The sequence below is a fragment of the Branchiostoma belcheri genome, unplaced genomic scaffold, assembly GCF_001625305.1.
Source record: "Branchiostoma belcheri isolate BF01 breed outbred unplaced genomic scaffold, Haploidv18h27 scaffold29, whole genome shotgun sequence".
In the NCBI taxonomy this organism is placed as follows: domain Eukaryota; kingdom Metazoa; phylum Chordata; class Leptocardii; order Amphioxiformes; family Branchiostomatidae; genus Branchiostoma; species Branchiostoma belcheri.
The window spans coordinates 1,717,439-1,733,438 of NW_017803898.1; the positions used below are offsets into that span (position 1 = coordinate 1,717,439).

Genomic DNA, 16,000 nt, shown 5'->3' on the forward strand with positions numbered 1-16,000 from the left:
GTTGGAGTTTGATCACTCCTGTATCTTGTTGGTTCTTTCACATGTTGGTATACGTATGTATCTCTCAAGCACTCTATAAACTTGTTTGCTGCGTTAGTTGAGCCTTCTGATCCTAGCACATGTGGTGAGGGGATCCATCTTATTATTGGGTGATTGAAGTCTCCTGCAAAGAGCACATGTGTTGCTTGGCCGTTAGTTGCCCATTTTAAGTTCTCATGTAGGGCTTCATCACGTGTGCATGCTAGAGTTGGCGTCCCTGATCTGTATATCACCCCAATCCTTAGAATATCATTCCCTTGGCTCTGCATCTCCACCCATGTGCTATCGTGAAATGTCTCTGCCTGTGGTATGATTTGTTTGGCTTTCAGTGATGTCTTGACATATATGCATGTCCCTCTTGTGTTTTCTGCCGTTAAGTCACTTGTGAACAAGTCATATCCACTAATTTGCATGACTGAAGAGTCGGGTATTTCTCCGTGTTTTGGTTTTATTTCTGTAAGCAGCATTACGTCGTAGTTTTCTTGGTTGACCCGTATACATAGCTCATCATACTTGCTCATAAGTGAGTTGTCCGTGTTTGTGTACATTATCTTCAGCTTGTTGTGTAGTAGATTCTTTACTTCACCTCTACTATCTTTCCTCTCCTTATCATCCACTTTCGCTCTGGGTCTTGCTCTCGTTGGTCCTTCAGCTTTGCTCTCAAGTTTTTTGACTCTTCTAGCTGCTTTTTTGTCAAATCTGGGCGTATATATACTAGCTTATAAACCTCGTGTGTGCTATCTCTTAAGTCCTTAGCCATTGCTAGTATCTGTTTCTTCTCGCCTATGTTTGTCAGTGATACTTTCAGTAGTCTGGTATTCCCACTAGTTGGTTTCCCCATTCTTGTAGAACTTGTCGCTTTAACCATGAGTTTGAATTGGTCTTTTACAAGTGTTTGGAAACTTTCAGCATCGCCCTCTGTCGACCCTGTTTCTGGTAGGTTGTGAACTATCAAGTTTAGCTTTCTGGCTTCTTGATCCTCTATTTCACTAAGCTTCAAGTTCACCTCATCGGAAGCTGCCTTGGTTGCTCTAGTCAACACCTCATCTAGTAATTGTTCTGGTACCGCATGTTGAGTCTCTGATGATGCCTGGTAGTTACTCTGCAGTTCTTCTAGTTGGTTAATTCTTTCCTCATGTGTATTTTCGGTGGCTTCTAGTTTTGCAATTCTTGACCCATGTGAAATACTAGTACACTTCACTTTTAGCTTAAAATTTTTCTTTCTAAAAATTTCAAGTTTCCAAATACGTTTTAGAATTTATATTAGCTGATAGATGTAAAGATATGCACTGAATTTTATGTTTTTTTGAAAACAAATTATTTTAAAATGACCTATAACCTTTGACACGACCCCTCGCAGGTAGAAAAAAACGCGCACACACAAAAACATGAAACGCGTAAAAAGTGAGGATATTCAGTCCGCTGTGCTGCAGTATTTAAAGAAAAGACAATATTCGGTAAGTCTGGGATATTTTCTTAGTCTTAGAGAGGTAAACAGTGTGAAAATGTGGCGGAAACTAACCCTAAATGGAGCATAATTTGTAGACGAAAATGGGGGAGGGGGGCGCTCTGTTTCGTTTGCGTGATAGCGTGAGAATAAAGAATCATATAATAACATCTAGCAAACAACTATGGTATGTAAGTCTGCTATCAAATATTTTATTATCTTAAAGAAATGCAAATTCTGAATATCCAACAGCGATAGAAATAATATGTCCCAAAATACATGGGTGAAAATAAATATGTTTCATCATATCACTTTATTACGTGTGTAAGATGTGTATAGAAGCTAGTTAGTTGCCCAGACCGTTTAATTTGGCATACAAGACATACATGTATTATTGTTGAAGTGCCCAAGTTGACAATGGTCAAACTAGTCCAACATTTTCTACTTAAGATAACCATATCCGACACCTCTGCCATTTCCAGGACAGTGACATGACGTTTAAGAAGAACCAGAAGACTTCAAGTGCTAGCTGAGTCAGTGTGTTTCAGAGATGGTCAAACTAGTCCAACATTTTCTACTTAAGATAACCATATCCGACACCTCTGCCATTTCCAGGACAGTGACACGACGTTTAAGAAGGACCAGAAGCTGAGTCAGTCTGTGTCAGAGATGGCGGTACAGGGAGCTGTCATGTCAGAGTCTGGAGTCAGTACATCTTTCACCTTCAGTAGCTGGTGGGTATAATGATTCTTTATTATAAAATACAAAAACAAATTGCAGAAATATACAATACAATTATGTTATGCTTGTTCTGCTTAATAATAGCACTCAGTATTTGGAAAATAGTATGGGGCTAAACAACTCCTTGCATTTTTTTCAGTGATCCAGACCCCACCCTATATGAAGACCAGTACAGTGGGTAAGAACTTGAACTATTGTATTGTATCTAATTTTACCTAAATGTAGTCTAGTAGTGCTATACCTTCCTTTTCTATCTACCTAGTCTCTGTTTTGGTTATTCAAGCATTAGATGCGTCCATATTCATGCTGAGACTCCAATGTTTCAGACTCAAAGTACTGATAGATGACGCTCCACAAGCACACCAGGTAACTATTTTCTTATGATTCAACTCTCATCAGTTATGACAATTGTAATACTTTGATAACTACTTAAAGTAAATTCATGCTAAAGCTAACCAACATCTAGCACACCACAGTTGTCCCTCAGAAGACATCTGGAGCTTCATAGTTCCTGTAGATGTATGATAACAATATATGAATATAACAGAGAACATACAACTTCTGTCTATTCATCTTTAAATGTATTTTTTTCACAGTCAGAGTTGACAGTGCTCCTGTATCCCATGTTTGTGCACTTGCACTTGGACTTGGTCTGCAATGGACACAGGGATGCAGGTAGGTTTTGTTTAACCATAGTCTGTCTCAAACTAATGAATACCAAAATAGAGTACAGGTCCTTGAAATTGATTGTTTAAAACTTCATATCTTGTAATGTAAATGTACATGTACAGAGGTTATGGTATAGATAGGCACGGTTCTGGATACAATAAGGAAAGCATTGTTTTTGCTCAGTTTCTTCTTCTTCTCCAAACAAATAAGGTCAGTGACCTGAACCAGACATCTGTCACCATGGTAACTAGAGTTGGGTTACACCATGTTGCAGTTTTATAGCAGGAGGGATTTAGACTCCTGTCTGACCATATGTATGAATGTGTTTGAGTAAGAAAACAGAGCAGACCATATGTGAAGGTAAACATTATGCATTTTTATTTTGTTGTTTGTTTTTGTCCAGCGGAGGCGTTCTTCACCCGTCACCATGGCAACTTCCTGGTGGACAACATGGAGTGGTACGAGCTGATCGAGGAGCTGGCAGGGGTCATGTGTAAACAGGACCTCTTCACTAAACCTAAGGTCAAGGCTTTCAGGTCAGGTCAAGATCAAATTCTTCCTGAAATTCCCATACTTCTATATCTGTATCTGTCTGTATCGGTATAGCCGGTATAACAGCCCTTTGGGGTAACACACCAGCTTCTTACTTAATATCCTCTTCATCCCTTGTGAGACATAAGGCCAAGACGTTTCCCTTCATCTGGGTCCATCCTTGGCCACCTTTACTGATAGCCAAGACAGTCCCATAGATTCCTGGTCATCTGACAAAGTTCAGTCTTCCGCAACTTTCAAACTCTTTCTGACATGCTGAAGTGCTAAGCAGACAGAAGTATTCTTTTAACATTTGCAGGGATCTATAGTGTTTATACTATACTCAATGAAAGTTTTAATTTACATCATATGCTGTTCAATTTCTTTTTTCCAGAGAGACAAAGTATGCCATCAGTCTGTCAGATAAAGCCTTCCAGTACCTACTGAGGTACCTACAGAGTGATGACAACCTCATTTTACTCAGACTGTTCAACACCTACTTACATGTAAATGGTAAGTTTCAAAGATTTCATTTGGTAGAATTCAAGAGCTGTTAAGTCCCCTTATAATCTTGTATGGCTAGTAATGAAAGTGCAGTTTCATCAAAAGCTGAAAGGGGGCTCTTTTGTACTATGCAGGTACCAGTACTTGCAATTGGTTGCAAGTATCTGTCAGTTACAGAAATGTCATACAGTATTTCATTTTTCTAAAATCTGTTGAAGTCACTTCTATTTAAATTCATTATTAAAGCAACTTGTACATTATATTTTTCTTCAAATATTTATAAATGTTCTAAAAGTATTGTCAGTGTTATTTTCTAATCACAACTTATAATAACTGTTACTGTACTTTTTTTTCAGTGAAACCGACACAGAATGGAGACCTTGACCTGTATAGCGACAAGCGGGGAGGGGGACACGATGTTACCATGGCAACCCCGCCGCACACGCCCGACAACAAGGCGACGCCCGGCGACGTGACCCAGGTGTCTCTACAGGACTGTATCCGGCGAGTTCGGGAGGGAACGCCATACCTGTCGTCTGTGTGTCTCTACAGCTTCCATAATACTTTCCAGGGGTGGGTCTTCATTATCTTCATTAGATAAATAAAGAATGAAATTATTTTCACTTTTATCATTCAAGTAGTTTTAAGATCAAAACCACTTGCTAAAGTTACAAGAAATAGAATTCTTTGTTGTCAGTTTGCACACCTTCCATATTATAACACATTCCAAGGATAGAGGTCTTGTAGCCATATTTGTATGACAGAAGGTCAAAAAGGATGTTGTAACAGTTACAATTTTTGGTTTAGGGATTCCAAATTTTGGCACATTTCGCATTGAAATGTGTGTTTTCTCGGGTAGATATGATATAGATAATATACAACACAGTGTATTCTGCATCACTCTCAGTCCCAGCCCTTCCACGGGCTTGTGCCATAATTGCAACTACTTACATTGTATTTTTACCTCCCACCTTAAAGATTAAACACGGCATCAGTGTCAGATGACTCCAGGTTTGTATGTGGAGGTTTTGATGACTCCACAGTGAAAGTCTGGAGCGGCTTGTCCCGGAGACTGAAGGCAGCGCATCACACAGTCAACGTCTCACGGATCAACCTGGCTGGAGACGTGTTAGACGACAAAGCCAGAGAAGACAAGTATGTACGGTTTAAAATGTCTAAGACAACCACCCAGGGGACTGATAAAAAGTGGTCTTCTTAGACAAGTGGTCTTTTTATACAAAGCATGGCAACAAACAGAGAATCCATTGTTTCCTTAAAGTGTAATACAGACTGTTAAATAAACAGATATCAAACATGTAACATATGTGCTAAACAAAATATGGAACCCTAACTACGCTGTATTCATTTAGCACCTACATGTATTAGCATAACAACACTGCAAATGCTAGGAGTGCTAACTTAAAGATATATCATAGTGCTCCTAAAATTTGCATACATATAGGATATAGATCCTATATAGAATCTGTTTGAAAATTATTACATAAATCATAACAATTTTTGCTGGCTCATTTCAATAATCTGAGAACCAATGAATCAAATTGGTGGTGCCTTAAGTAACCAATCTTCATTTCTTGTATATTTGCCAGTGTTGGCCAAGAGGTGAAACACATGCGAGGTCACAGTGGTCCAGTCTACGGAACTTCCTTCCTCCCTAACAACACCTTCTTACTCACCTGCTCAGAGGACACCACAGGTAAGAGTCTAAGTCTGCCCTTAAGAATATGACTTGAAACCAATGAAATTCCTTCCTTCTATCAACAATAACTTGCCAACCAAAAATCATGAACATTCATTTACAGAGTCACAAGAAAAATGACAAAAACAAAAGGTCCACTGCAGTGATGCAGGGACCTCCCATGAAGCCCGTTGTTGAACTTAACCTTGGTCTCGCCAACGGTAACCTGTCTACCAAAAATCATGAACATTGATCCAGGCCTTATCCTTTTGAGTTATACCGCATAAATACAAAGTCTCAAACCCAAACCGTCTTCAAATGGTAATAACTTGCAATTGTATGAAGTCACGTCAATGTGTTGTTTGCTCTCAAAAGAGTGTTATATACCAGTTTCTGAAATGGCTGTCGGTGGATAGTGGTAAAAAAAGTCTGTATATCCATTAAACCAAGATTTTCAGATATAATTAGTCTGACTTGATTGTATTTTCTGATTGTGTTGTGTTACTTTCCAGTACGACTATGGAACCTGTCCACCTTCACAAATGATGTAAATTACAAAGGCCACAGTTATCCAGTATGGGACATCGACACTAGGTCAGTAGTACATGTTTACAGTACTTAAAAATCTCATATATTATAATTGATGTCACATGTAATTGCATAATTCTTTTAAAGTCTTTAATTCTTTGAGAAATCTGCTGTACACTGTAAATCAGCGATTATTTAGATCATTAACTAAGTCTGCCAATCGCTATGAGTTCTATAATCCAGTGGGAGACGTAGGGTGGGACAACTACATAAGTACTACACTTTTTTCTGTTATAGAAAGACACTGGTCTCGCAGGGACTGCTCTAGTGTCCGTCATGAGGGACAGGGTGTATTGGAGTAACTTTACCAAGTGTAATCTGGAGGCATGATTATGATAAGTTCTTATAATGATGTAAAGAAAGGTGACATGATGATGTTCTTCTCCTATGTTCTGACCACAATCTTACCCTGACATATACACCCACAATGATGTATTTATGTTGAAAATTTGTTCTTCCCCTATATCCTCTGTAGTCCATTGGGTGCGTATTTTGTGAGCTGTTCCCAGGACAGAACGGCCAGACTCTGGGCGCTGGACAGAACCTTTCCACTCAGGATATTCGCTGGACATTCTCAAGATGTTGATGTGAGTTAAATTTTTTTTTCCTTTTAGATTTATTTTTTTACAAATGTGGTGTTGCAATTGTTAGATCTGTGATGCTTGTATTTCTCATGTATGTTTGAATAATTTAGAGGAATTTCCTGCAATTTTATTCTGGTAGTATTTTTCTTGCTTTTTTCTGTTACTTTGTAAACCCCAGATGTTGTATTTGTAAACATAAAGTAGGACTTACTATATGGTACTAAATTAAAAGTTTAATAATAACACAATCATCCAGGAGAAAACATAGCCTGGTACGAAACCTATTTTATCTCCCTTTCATCCTCTCTGCAAGTATGAGCCAAAATAGGTCTGGTAACCAGGCTAGAGAGAATAAACATTTTAATTTAACATGTTGGTTTTTCAGTGTGTGAAATTCCACCCCAACTGTAACTACATCGCCACTGGCTCTTCTGACCGCACGGTTCGACTCTGGAGTGTTCAGGACGGGAAATTTGTACGCATCTTTCACGGAAAGGATGGACACAAGGTAAGTACTAAGGTCACAAAGGAAAATTTTGTTATCTTTGCATGCAGTCCTTCAATAGAGTGGTTATGATATAACTGTGATAGTTCCATGTGTAATTGTTACAGATTCATGTAATACATGTACTATAAAATTTGGGAGAAGGAACATGCTTCAGGGCTGTACAGTGACTAAAAAAATTGTGATGCAGGGCCATTTTCAGATTGCACTTATTGTACCTATTGTAGTATATTATTAGATTATATCTAACATGTATTTTGTACTTGTATATTGTGCCTTCATGTACTATATTTTATCTCTTACAGGGCACCATATTCTCCCTTGCCTTCTCACCAGATGGGAAACACTTGGCCTCTGCAGGTGAGTTAGGACAAGTTACAATTCCTAATATTTGCATCATAAGGCTTCTGATTGTGCTCTGATGTCAAAAGGCAGCCTCTCAATTTCAACACGTTTTGATGATGATTATTTATTTGCAAAGGTACCAGCCACATGCAGAACTACTGTACATCCTTGTCCTGACTTGTCTAAATTTGTTTCCTTTTGGACTTTCAAATTTATCTTCAGTTATTTGCATATCAATCAATAGTTCGTGCTTATAAACCTGCATTTCTCCTGCAGTCTCTTAGTGTTTGTCACCGACGAAAGGTAGTGGATACTAGCTGAAACGTCTGACCGTTTCCAAAATCATATCCAGTTGCTTGAGTAACTGCTTTTTGGTGTATCGTATTACCTGGATGTCTAACCTTTACTGATGAATCCTCCATTGTTCAGGAGAAGACAAGTGTGTGCGTGTGTGGGATCTGACATCAGGAGACATGTTGAAAGAACTACGAGCCCACACAGAAAGCATCTACAGTATAAGCTACAGCCGGGACGGTACTATGTTGGCCTCGGCGGGGGGGGACAGCATCATCCGGGTGTGGGACATGAGACCCAACATACCAGACAAAGAGTAAGTTATGCAACAACCTGCATTATATAATATAGGGTCTAGGAAAGAAAATTGTTGTTTCCTGTTTCCCGATCAACCCTAGAAAAAACTGACGCCTGCAAGGAACATAAATTTTTAGAGCTTATCAACTTTTTCTAGTTCCATGATCCTTAGTGATAAAATGATGTTCGTTGTACAATCGGTTTCCCAACATTGACATTGAAAACATGACTTTTTAAGTGCTCTCATGCAGGTATTAATTTGTTGAACTGTATTGTGTAAGTTGGATCACTTGAGATTGCCAAGTCTAAAAAAGAGAAAGAAAAAAAACATCATCCTTTCCTAGGCTTCATGTCACCATCCAAAATGACAATTTCACTCCCTCAGAACATGTACAAGTTATAGTGCCAACACTGGAATCGAACCACCAACCACTCATCCACCTTCAACAATTTTTTCTCTACCATTGTCACCCAGGTCAGATGGACAACCACCAGAGCTACTCCACAGTTACCCTACCAAGACCTCCTCCCTCCACATGCTGAAATTCGCCCCCTCGGATTTACTGATAGCTGCAGGCACCGCCAAGGGGGACTCTGTCTGATTGGTGCAGGGCCGTGCACCTATCAGTGAAAAATACTGAGGGGAGGGGTGGGGCAAGTTTTAAAACACAAACACCTATGACACATAGTATGACGTCTATACTGTACATACAACATACATACATGTATATCTGAACTGCTACTAGTATTTCCTCATGTGTCAAGGGAGACATCTAGTGACATTGCCGATAACTGCAGGTTCCTCATTGTGTCAGGAGAGACACCTAGTGACATTTCTTATAATTGCAGGATGCATCGACGTAGATGTGTAAGGTTCTTATGGCAGAGGAGAAAGATTTCTCCCAAACTGGGCTTCCTATGACTGCCACGTGGAAACAATCTATTCTGAATCAGTCTCTTAGGGACATCATTGTATTGTTTAACCATTTACCTGCTACCTAACCCAGTACCTAGTACTCAACTTTTGTGCCCAAAACTTTACTTAACATGGGGAAAGTTAAAGTCTGGACTGGAGCTAAAAACAGTCTGAAATCAACAGATTGACTGTCAACTTAAGTTACAGTAACTGTACATATTTGTAAATACTAACTTCACTTACACCAGTTTTGATACATTTTTGTATACAAAATAAAACCTGTGAAATGTATTATGGCAGAGGCTGATTTCTTAAAAACTTGGCTTCCTATGAAACATATTGAAAAGCATAAGTATATTAGAATTGCAAATGTTACAATGCAATGGGATACCCAGGCAGCAATGATCATTGTTGCTTTACCAATACTCAGAGAAAATAATGACAAAGTGGAGAAAAATTTCAGCAAATTCTATATCTTTATTTTCTTGTCTTTAACTCATTCTGATATTTGTGGCTATCAGAATCTTCTTACATTCTGGAGTTTAAGTATTTATTTCTTAATTAACAAGACACCACATTGTAGCTGTATACATACAATAAGACACTGAAGACACAAATACACATACAAACAAGCACCACTATTTGGTATACATGTACATGTGTATGGTTGAGATATATTGTAACACCACGACTTTGAGAAGATCTTCTAAACCTCCAGTTCTCTTGTATTTGTGAGGGCAATATATTCCTTTCCAAAACTTTGCATAAATATGCAACTATTTTAATAGTATGTCAAGCAGAAAAAGATTTCTTAAGACTCATATGATGAATATCTCTCTCTATTGGTTAAAAAAATGGTTATGAAAAATCTCTTGAATGGTCATGCAACAAAATCAAAATACAAAAATAGTAAACAAAAAACTATGTTTTTTCTCTAGATTAAATACTAAGCAAAGACTTGTAGCCTGTATATAGTGCAACAGATAATACAAAATATGGCAAGCATTGGCACAATAAAGGTATGACAAAATAAAAGTTAGTGAGAATATGATGCAACTACACAATCATGTAAGACTTACTAATACTGACAATACTAAGTATTCATGTAGTATTGGTATATATCGTAATAATTTCCCAAACACAAAACTTGTTTTACATGGCAAAGTATTACGATAAAAGAAACGTTAAGCAACATTTTCTAGCACAAATAACATTCAGAATGCCAGCAAAAATAATAGAAGAGAGCAACAAATTTTCTTCTAAGTTTCACTAGAATCAGGTTAAGTTGAGCTCAGTCTACCAAGACTATTGCATATCACAATTCACATTATTGCTATTTTATAATAGCTTAAATTCTCTCCCATTTGTAGTATTTTAAACCAACATTTTGCACAGAAGTTCTACCCAGTTTTGTGCACTAGTAACTCTTCACAATACAGCATGAATAGCCCTACTTTATTAGGCTAAGCTTTGTGGCACTTTACATCAAATTCACCCCATCAAGTTTTATATATCCATTCAGTAGGACACACACCCATTACCATTTCTATCATCAAGTGCACATACAAACATTCAACAGTTTAAATTTTATCCCTCTCTAACATTGACCAATCAAAACAGACAACACTATGATCGTAAGTCAACAGGATGCTAGCCCTAAATGTATCAGTAGCCCTGATTGGATGAACTACAACAAGTTCTTTTAGCATTAAGTTTTTGGAAAAAAAAAGCGGAAATTTCTGCAAGAAAAAAAAATTCCACTTAGCATCAAGTTACTTTGAAGAAAATTTTGCTGACACAAATTTCGAGTTTGTCACAATCTGTAATGCTCTAACCAATCTTGACAGTGCAATTCTCAATACAAATCAATGGGGAAGGGGGGTGTCAGATTTAAAAATGGGTGAGAACATAATTATACATTGTGTAATCATATATCCTTTTAAAATGGTTTTTGCATTCGCTAAAGAAGGGGAGGGGTCAAATTTCTATCATGTTTCCATCTAGTACCCCTTTCAGCTTAACATTCATTTAATAACTTCGTATTTTCACCATTGACATCAAAACTGCACCGAAACTGACTGCATACACTATACACTGTATATATAAATGTGCTCTATATAAAGTCCTGCACAAAGTTTGCATACCATAAAATACATCACAGAAATTCTCCATTAAAAAAGCTGGACCCTAGAAAACGGGGACAGTTCACTATACATGTTTACGAAAGCGCACAAAATACATGTTACATTACATATTACATGTGTACACGGCTAGGCCACACCAATTTTATTTGTTGGTTCTCGGATTCGCCTCTTCACTTTTTTCTGATTTGCAAAAAAAAAAAAAAGATTCTGGTTCTTAATCAACTCAAAAATGCTCATATTTCCCCCAACAGTTGAGGAAAGTCATTTTCTTCCTAGTTGTTACAGTTTTTCCATCTATCAATGCAGTGATTTGATTAAAAGTTTATACTTTAAATTTTAACCCAGGGTTTTGTGTTGACATCATGGATTGTACTGTCGCATTTGGGGCTATAATAGGATGCCTGGACCTGTTTTTTTTTTCGCCCTGTCGCTTCATATTTTTCCTTAAAAAATCCGAGAACCAACAAATTAAATTGGTGTGGCCTTAGGAACCTTTTTCAACAACTTTGGTCCATTTTAACACCACATTGACTTTAAGGTAGCAGTGAGCCACACAATTGACGTTTGTAAACAGCTAACAGCATTGGGACAGACTTACAACTTGTCGCTATAATCTTGAGTCAAAACGTGTTAGAGAAAGTTTAACATCAACTTTTGAATTTAATACTTATGCAAGGTACCCTAAGACTTTGACAATGACATTAAGAAAAAAAGTGTTATGAATTCTTCAAAAGAATTTGTTCAAAGCCTGGATATCTTAAGTATGCATTCCCAAATCGATGTTACCAAAAAAATCTAATAAACATTAGTTGATCTCTTTAAATTCAATTTATCTTTGATGTAATGTCTTTGGGTACCTGTCAGAACTATGATGACAGTTCAGATGCTACAATGAAACTTCAGCCCTAAAAACTGTTTGCTATGCAGTGACACAATGTATTCAAATGTTCACCGAAACAGAAAGTAGCTTGTGACAAAATTGTGTATAAATATTGACCGAAAAGAGATTTGTCAATCCAAAGTCTAGACTTGTCAATTCTTACATGGATGTGAACTTGAAAAACAACTTATGAGACACACAGCAACACAGCAAGTCACACAAATTTAAGCTGTCTATAGTTACAATACTCCATAGAAATACCCTCAATATTCTCACTTATAAGCCATACATGTAGGTACATGAATGGCTGTACATGTACCTAAAATTTAAACCCTACTTTAAATTTCCAGACATGTTTTCTTTGATTTTTGACAACTGCAAATCTCACAGTATGCCCTTAAAATACCTTCAATCATTAGAGATGTATTCTCAAATACAATGTACATGTAGGTACATGAAGACCAACAAACCTACATGTATGTAACTATGTGTAATACTAAACTTTCAATGGACAATGACAGTAATTTTCTCTGAGAAGTAACCACTGTACAATCACAGGATTTCTAAGTTTCGATTTCACTCAACTGTTAACAGTTAATTTCCTATTAATAGCATCATACATGTAAATATATGCACATTAAGACCTACACTTGTCTGAAAAAATTAGTAAGCAAAATTTAATGATCTATCAATTAAGCCATTGATAACAATTAACATTCATGGATATATATAAGCATCTACTGGTATACAGTACAACTATATGTAAGTTAATACTGCTTTTCTTAGAGTTAGATTTAAAACAAAGGACAACACTTAATTCTATTAGTAAATAAATCGTTATGATTTTTTTGTCTACTAGTAGATCAAAATTTTTAGGAGAAAAATACATAATCATGATTTTGTGCTTTAAGCTAAAAGATGACATTTTCTTCATATTTGTTTAATATGATAATCAACTATCCTTTCACAGCAGCATATTATGGTCTATAGCATTCTTTCAGTAGTTTAGACCACGTGATGCTCTTAACAACATTTTAACAACTTTTTTTCAGGACACAAAATTGTACTTTTTTTTTGACGTTTCAACACTTGGGGCATCCCAACATACTGTACACATTTCACAGACTGGTAGCTTGTAATGTGTAGTACGAATGTGCCACTACCTTTACTTCCAGATCTGAACACCCACTAAAACTTGCAATCACACACATCTGCTATTGCCATCTAGTGATTGAACAATTCGTGCATCTTTCTTACAAAGTATGCTAGAAAACTGTTACTCAAACAACTGACTTTGAAAACTGTCAGACATTTCAAGCTGGTGTGTTACGCCGAAAGGCTGTTATACCGGCTATACTGATACAGAAGCTGGTGTGTTACACCAAAAGGCTGTTATAATACCAGCTATACAGATACAGAAGCTGGTGTGTTACGCCGAAGGGCGGTTATACCGGCTAAACAGGTACAGAAGCTGGTGTGTTACACCAAAAGGCTGTTATACCAGCAATACTGATACAGATACAGAAGTACAGTAGCATCCACCATAATGCACTTTCTCCACTGACGAAAGGTAGTACATGCTACCTGAAATGCCTTAACAGTTCCCAAAATCTACCCAGTTGCTTGAGTAACAGTCTTCTTGCATCTCTCAATACCTGGATGTCTAACCTTCATCGACCGCCTTTAAAAGGATATTCTGAAGCTTGACTGCAACCGGTTTATATAGCGTTGGGGTTGATAGCAGAATCATAGGGGGGAGGGGAGCCCTGTTCGAAGTCGGGGGAACCGGCCGCAGCTTGAGCTTCGAGTTTCGCTATCCGGACTTTTTCCTGGCCCTCCTTCCAAAGCTTCCATGTCACGTAAGCTCCAGCGATGAAGGAGATGGTGGCAAGGAATCCAAAAGCCTGGAAAATGGAAAAACATCAAGTACAAAACTTTAAACCTTTACGATGTAGTCTGTTTAAATGTATGTTAAAGTTATTTTGTGTACTTAGTACTAAACTACTTGTATTTGAACCCTGTAAGATAATTGATTAGGCTAAAGGCCAGTAAAGGGTATTGAAATAAATACCATAATTATTATCATTGGTTTATTGAAACACACAATACTACATGTATAACAGCACACCAATACAATACACAATGCCATCACTTCTCATGATCAGCCATTAAGGCTGAATTGTGTGTGTGTGTGTGAGAGAGAGAGAAAAACCTGCCACACTGCTATTTCAAGGGAAAAATGACAAATTATCCGATCATTTCTTGTGAGCCTGTCTACAGTGCTTCTGTGGATTGCTAGGTGTTGCACATACATTCGTACAGTAAGAAGGGACTAAAATACAAAATGCAATTTCCCAACTAGGTCAGTGTTACTCACCGCGGCGGCACTCCCGGTGCCATCGTAGGCCTGGGCTGCCAGGATGATGGAGGCCAGCAGGTTCAGACCAATCACCACGCACGTACCAATGAAGTCCTGGGGGGAAAACAAGTAGAGCAGAGATGTGATCATTACTAAGCTGAAGCTACCTAAACCTGGGTAAAATTCCCTCTGTTGAGGCTCTAGCAAGATGTACATGTATGTCCATAGCAAGATGTACAATGTATGTAGTAGAGCTGTATAGTACACTGTTACACACTGTCAGTAACTTTTCAAGATCAAGACCTTACCACTTTCTCCCAGCAGACTCTGCTGATCTTCATGTAGCCATGTGTGAGGTACCAGAGGAACGTCCACAGCTCATACAGGAGCGACGTGATGGTGACGAAGCTGAAGAAGTTGTACTATACAGCTCTACTACATGTACATACATGTACACCTTGCTACATACATTTTGCTAGTAGAGAACCTTACCACTTGAGTAGACTCTAAGACTCTACTATCTTCATGTATCCATGTGTGAGGTGCTGCTGGTTAGTACAGGTCCAGACCTGTACCTACATTTTTGTAAACCTGGGTACCTGTACCTGCAACTAAAAATTATGTACACAGCTCTAAAACATCTTGCGACAGAACCTTACCACTTTCTCCCAGCAGACTCTGCTGATTTTCATGTATCCATGTGTGAGGTACCAGAGGAAGGTCCACAGCTCGTACAGGAGGGACGTGATCGTCACAAAGCTGAAGAAGTTGTACGCTCCACAGGTCCAGAAACACACACCGATCTCTGATAGCAGGAACGCCATGAAACACAGGAACTGGGGAGAAATTTAAACATCAGAATCTGTTAAGGGAGCCATGTGACAAGCCTCACTGGGTCAGTCTACTGAGGAAGACCAGAGTGACTGGTCAAAAGCTCTAGGTGAGAGAACTTCTTTTAGTTGGATCTAAAGTTTTAACTTTAAACATGTAACTACCAACACAGATGAACTTTCATGATAGTATCAGAATCTGTTATTTACAAGTTTGAATAAATGAATGCATGGATGGATGGGTGGATAGATGGATGTCATGATGAATGAAGAAAGGAACAAATGACAGGAGGGACGCCATGAAACAGGAACTGGGGAATGAAATAATCTGTTAAAGAAGTTTGAATATGAATGAATGAACTAATGAATTACAGGAAGAACATGGGTGTGTGGGTGAATGGATGGATGAATGGATGGGGTGAGTCCATTTCATCAATGACCAAGGTTGTCTCCTGTTACCAATGCATGTGAGTAACTGGGTTTTTTTTTTTTTTGCCTCCAGGATGAACTCACCATCTGCACCAGTTTAAGGACTCCAGGTACAGACTTGACAAACTCCTTGTCCACAGTGAGCCCCATGCGACTGCGCACAGTCTGTGTTGTGCTCTGACTTCCATCTGGGAAGGTGGTA

The 16,000-nt window shown here is 38.1% G+C and overlaps 2 protein-coding genes across 2 annotated transcripts; one reads left to right on the top strand and one right to left on the bottom strand.

Moving 5' to 3' along the window:
• Nucleotides 1–1,390: 1,390 nt before the first annotated feature.
• LOC109473092 (TAF5-like RNA polymerase II p300/CBP-associated factor-associated factor 65 kDa subunit 5L) lies at nucleotides 1,391–9,591 on the top strand. The gene is made up of 16 exons (XM_019773002.1): nucleotides 1,391–1,496; nucleotides 2,102–2,220; nucleotides 2,367–2,405; nucleotides 2,554–2,593; nucleotides 2,824–2,902; nucleotides 3,300–3,432; nucleotides 3,822–3,940; nucleotides 4,288–4,504; nucleotides 4,910–5,086; nucleotides 5,539–5,645; nucleotides 6,140–6,221; nucleotides 6,691–6,802; nucleotides 7,185–7,307; nucleotides 7,610–7,664; nucleotides 8,079–8,259; nucleotides 8,716–9,591. The coding sequence occupies exons 1-16, from the start codon at nucleotides 1,428–1,430 to the stop codon at nucleotides 8,840–8,842; spliced, it is 1,779 nt and encodes a 592-aa protein (XP_019628561.1). The 5' UTR covers nucleotides 1,391–1,427; the 3' UTR covers nucleotides 8,843–9,591.
• A 4,307-nt stretch (nucleotides 9,592–13,898) lies between these two features.
• On the bottom strand, nucleotides 13,899–15,370 carry LOC109472936 (CKLF-like MARVEL transmembrane domain-containing protein 3). Its single transcript, XM_019772802.1, has 3 exons — nucleotides 15,199–15,370; nucleotides 14,558–14,653; nucleotides 13,899–14,084 (listed from the first exon to the last, which is right to left on the bottom strand). The coding sequence occupies exons 1-3, from the start codon at nucleotides 15,361–15,363 to the stop codon at nucleotides 13,899–13,901; spliced, it is 447 nt and encodes a 148-aa protein (XP_019628361.1). The 5' UTR covers nucleotides 15,364–15,370.
• Between the last annotated feature and the right edge of the window lie 630 nt (nucleotides 15,371–16,000).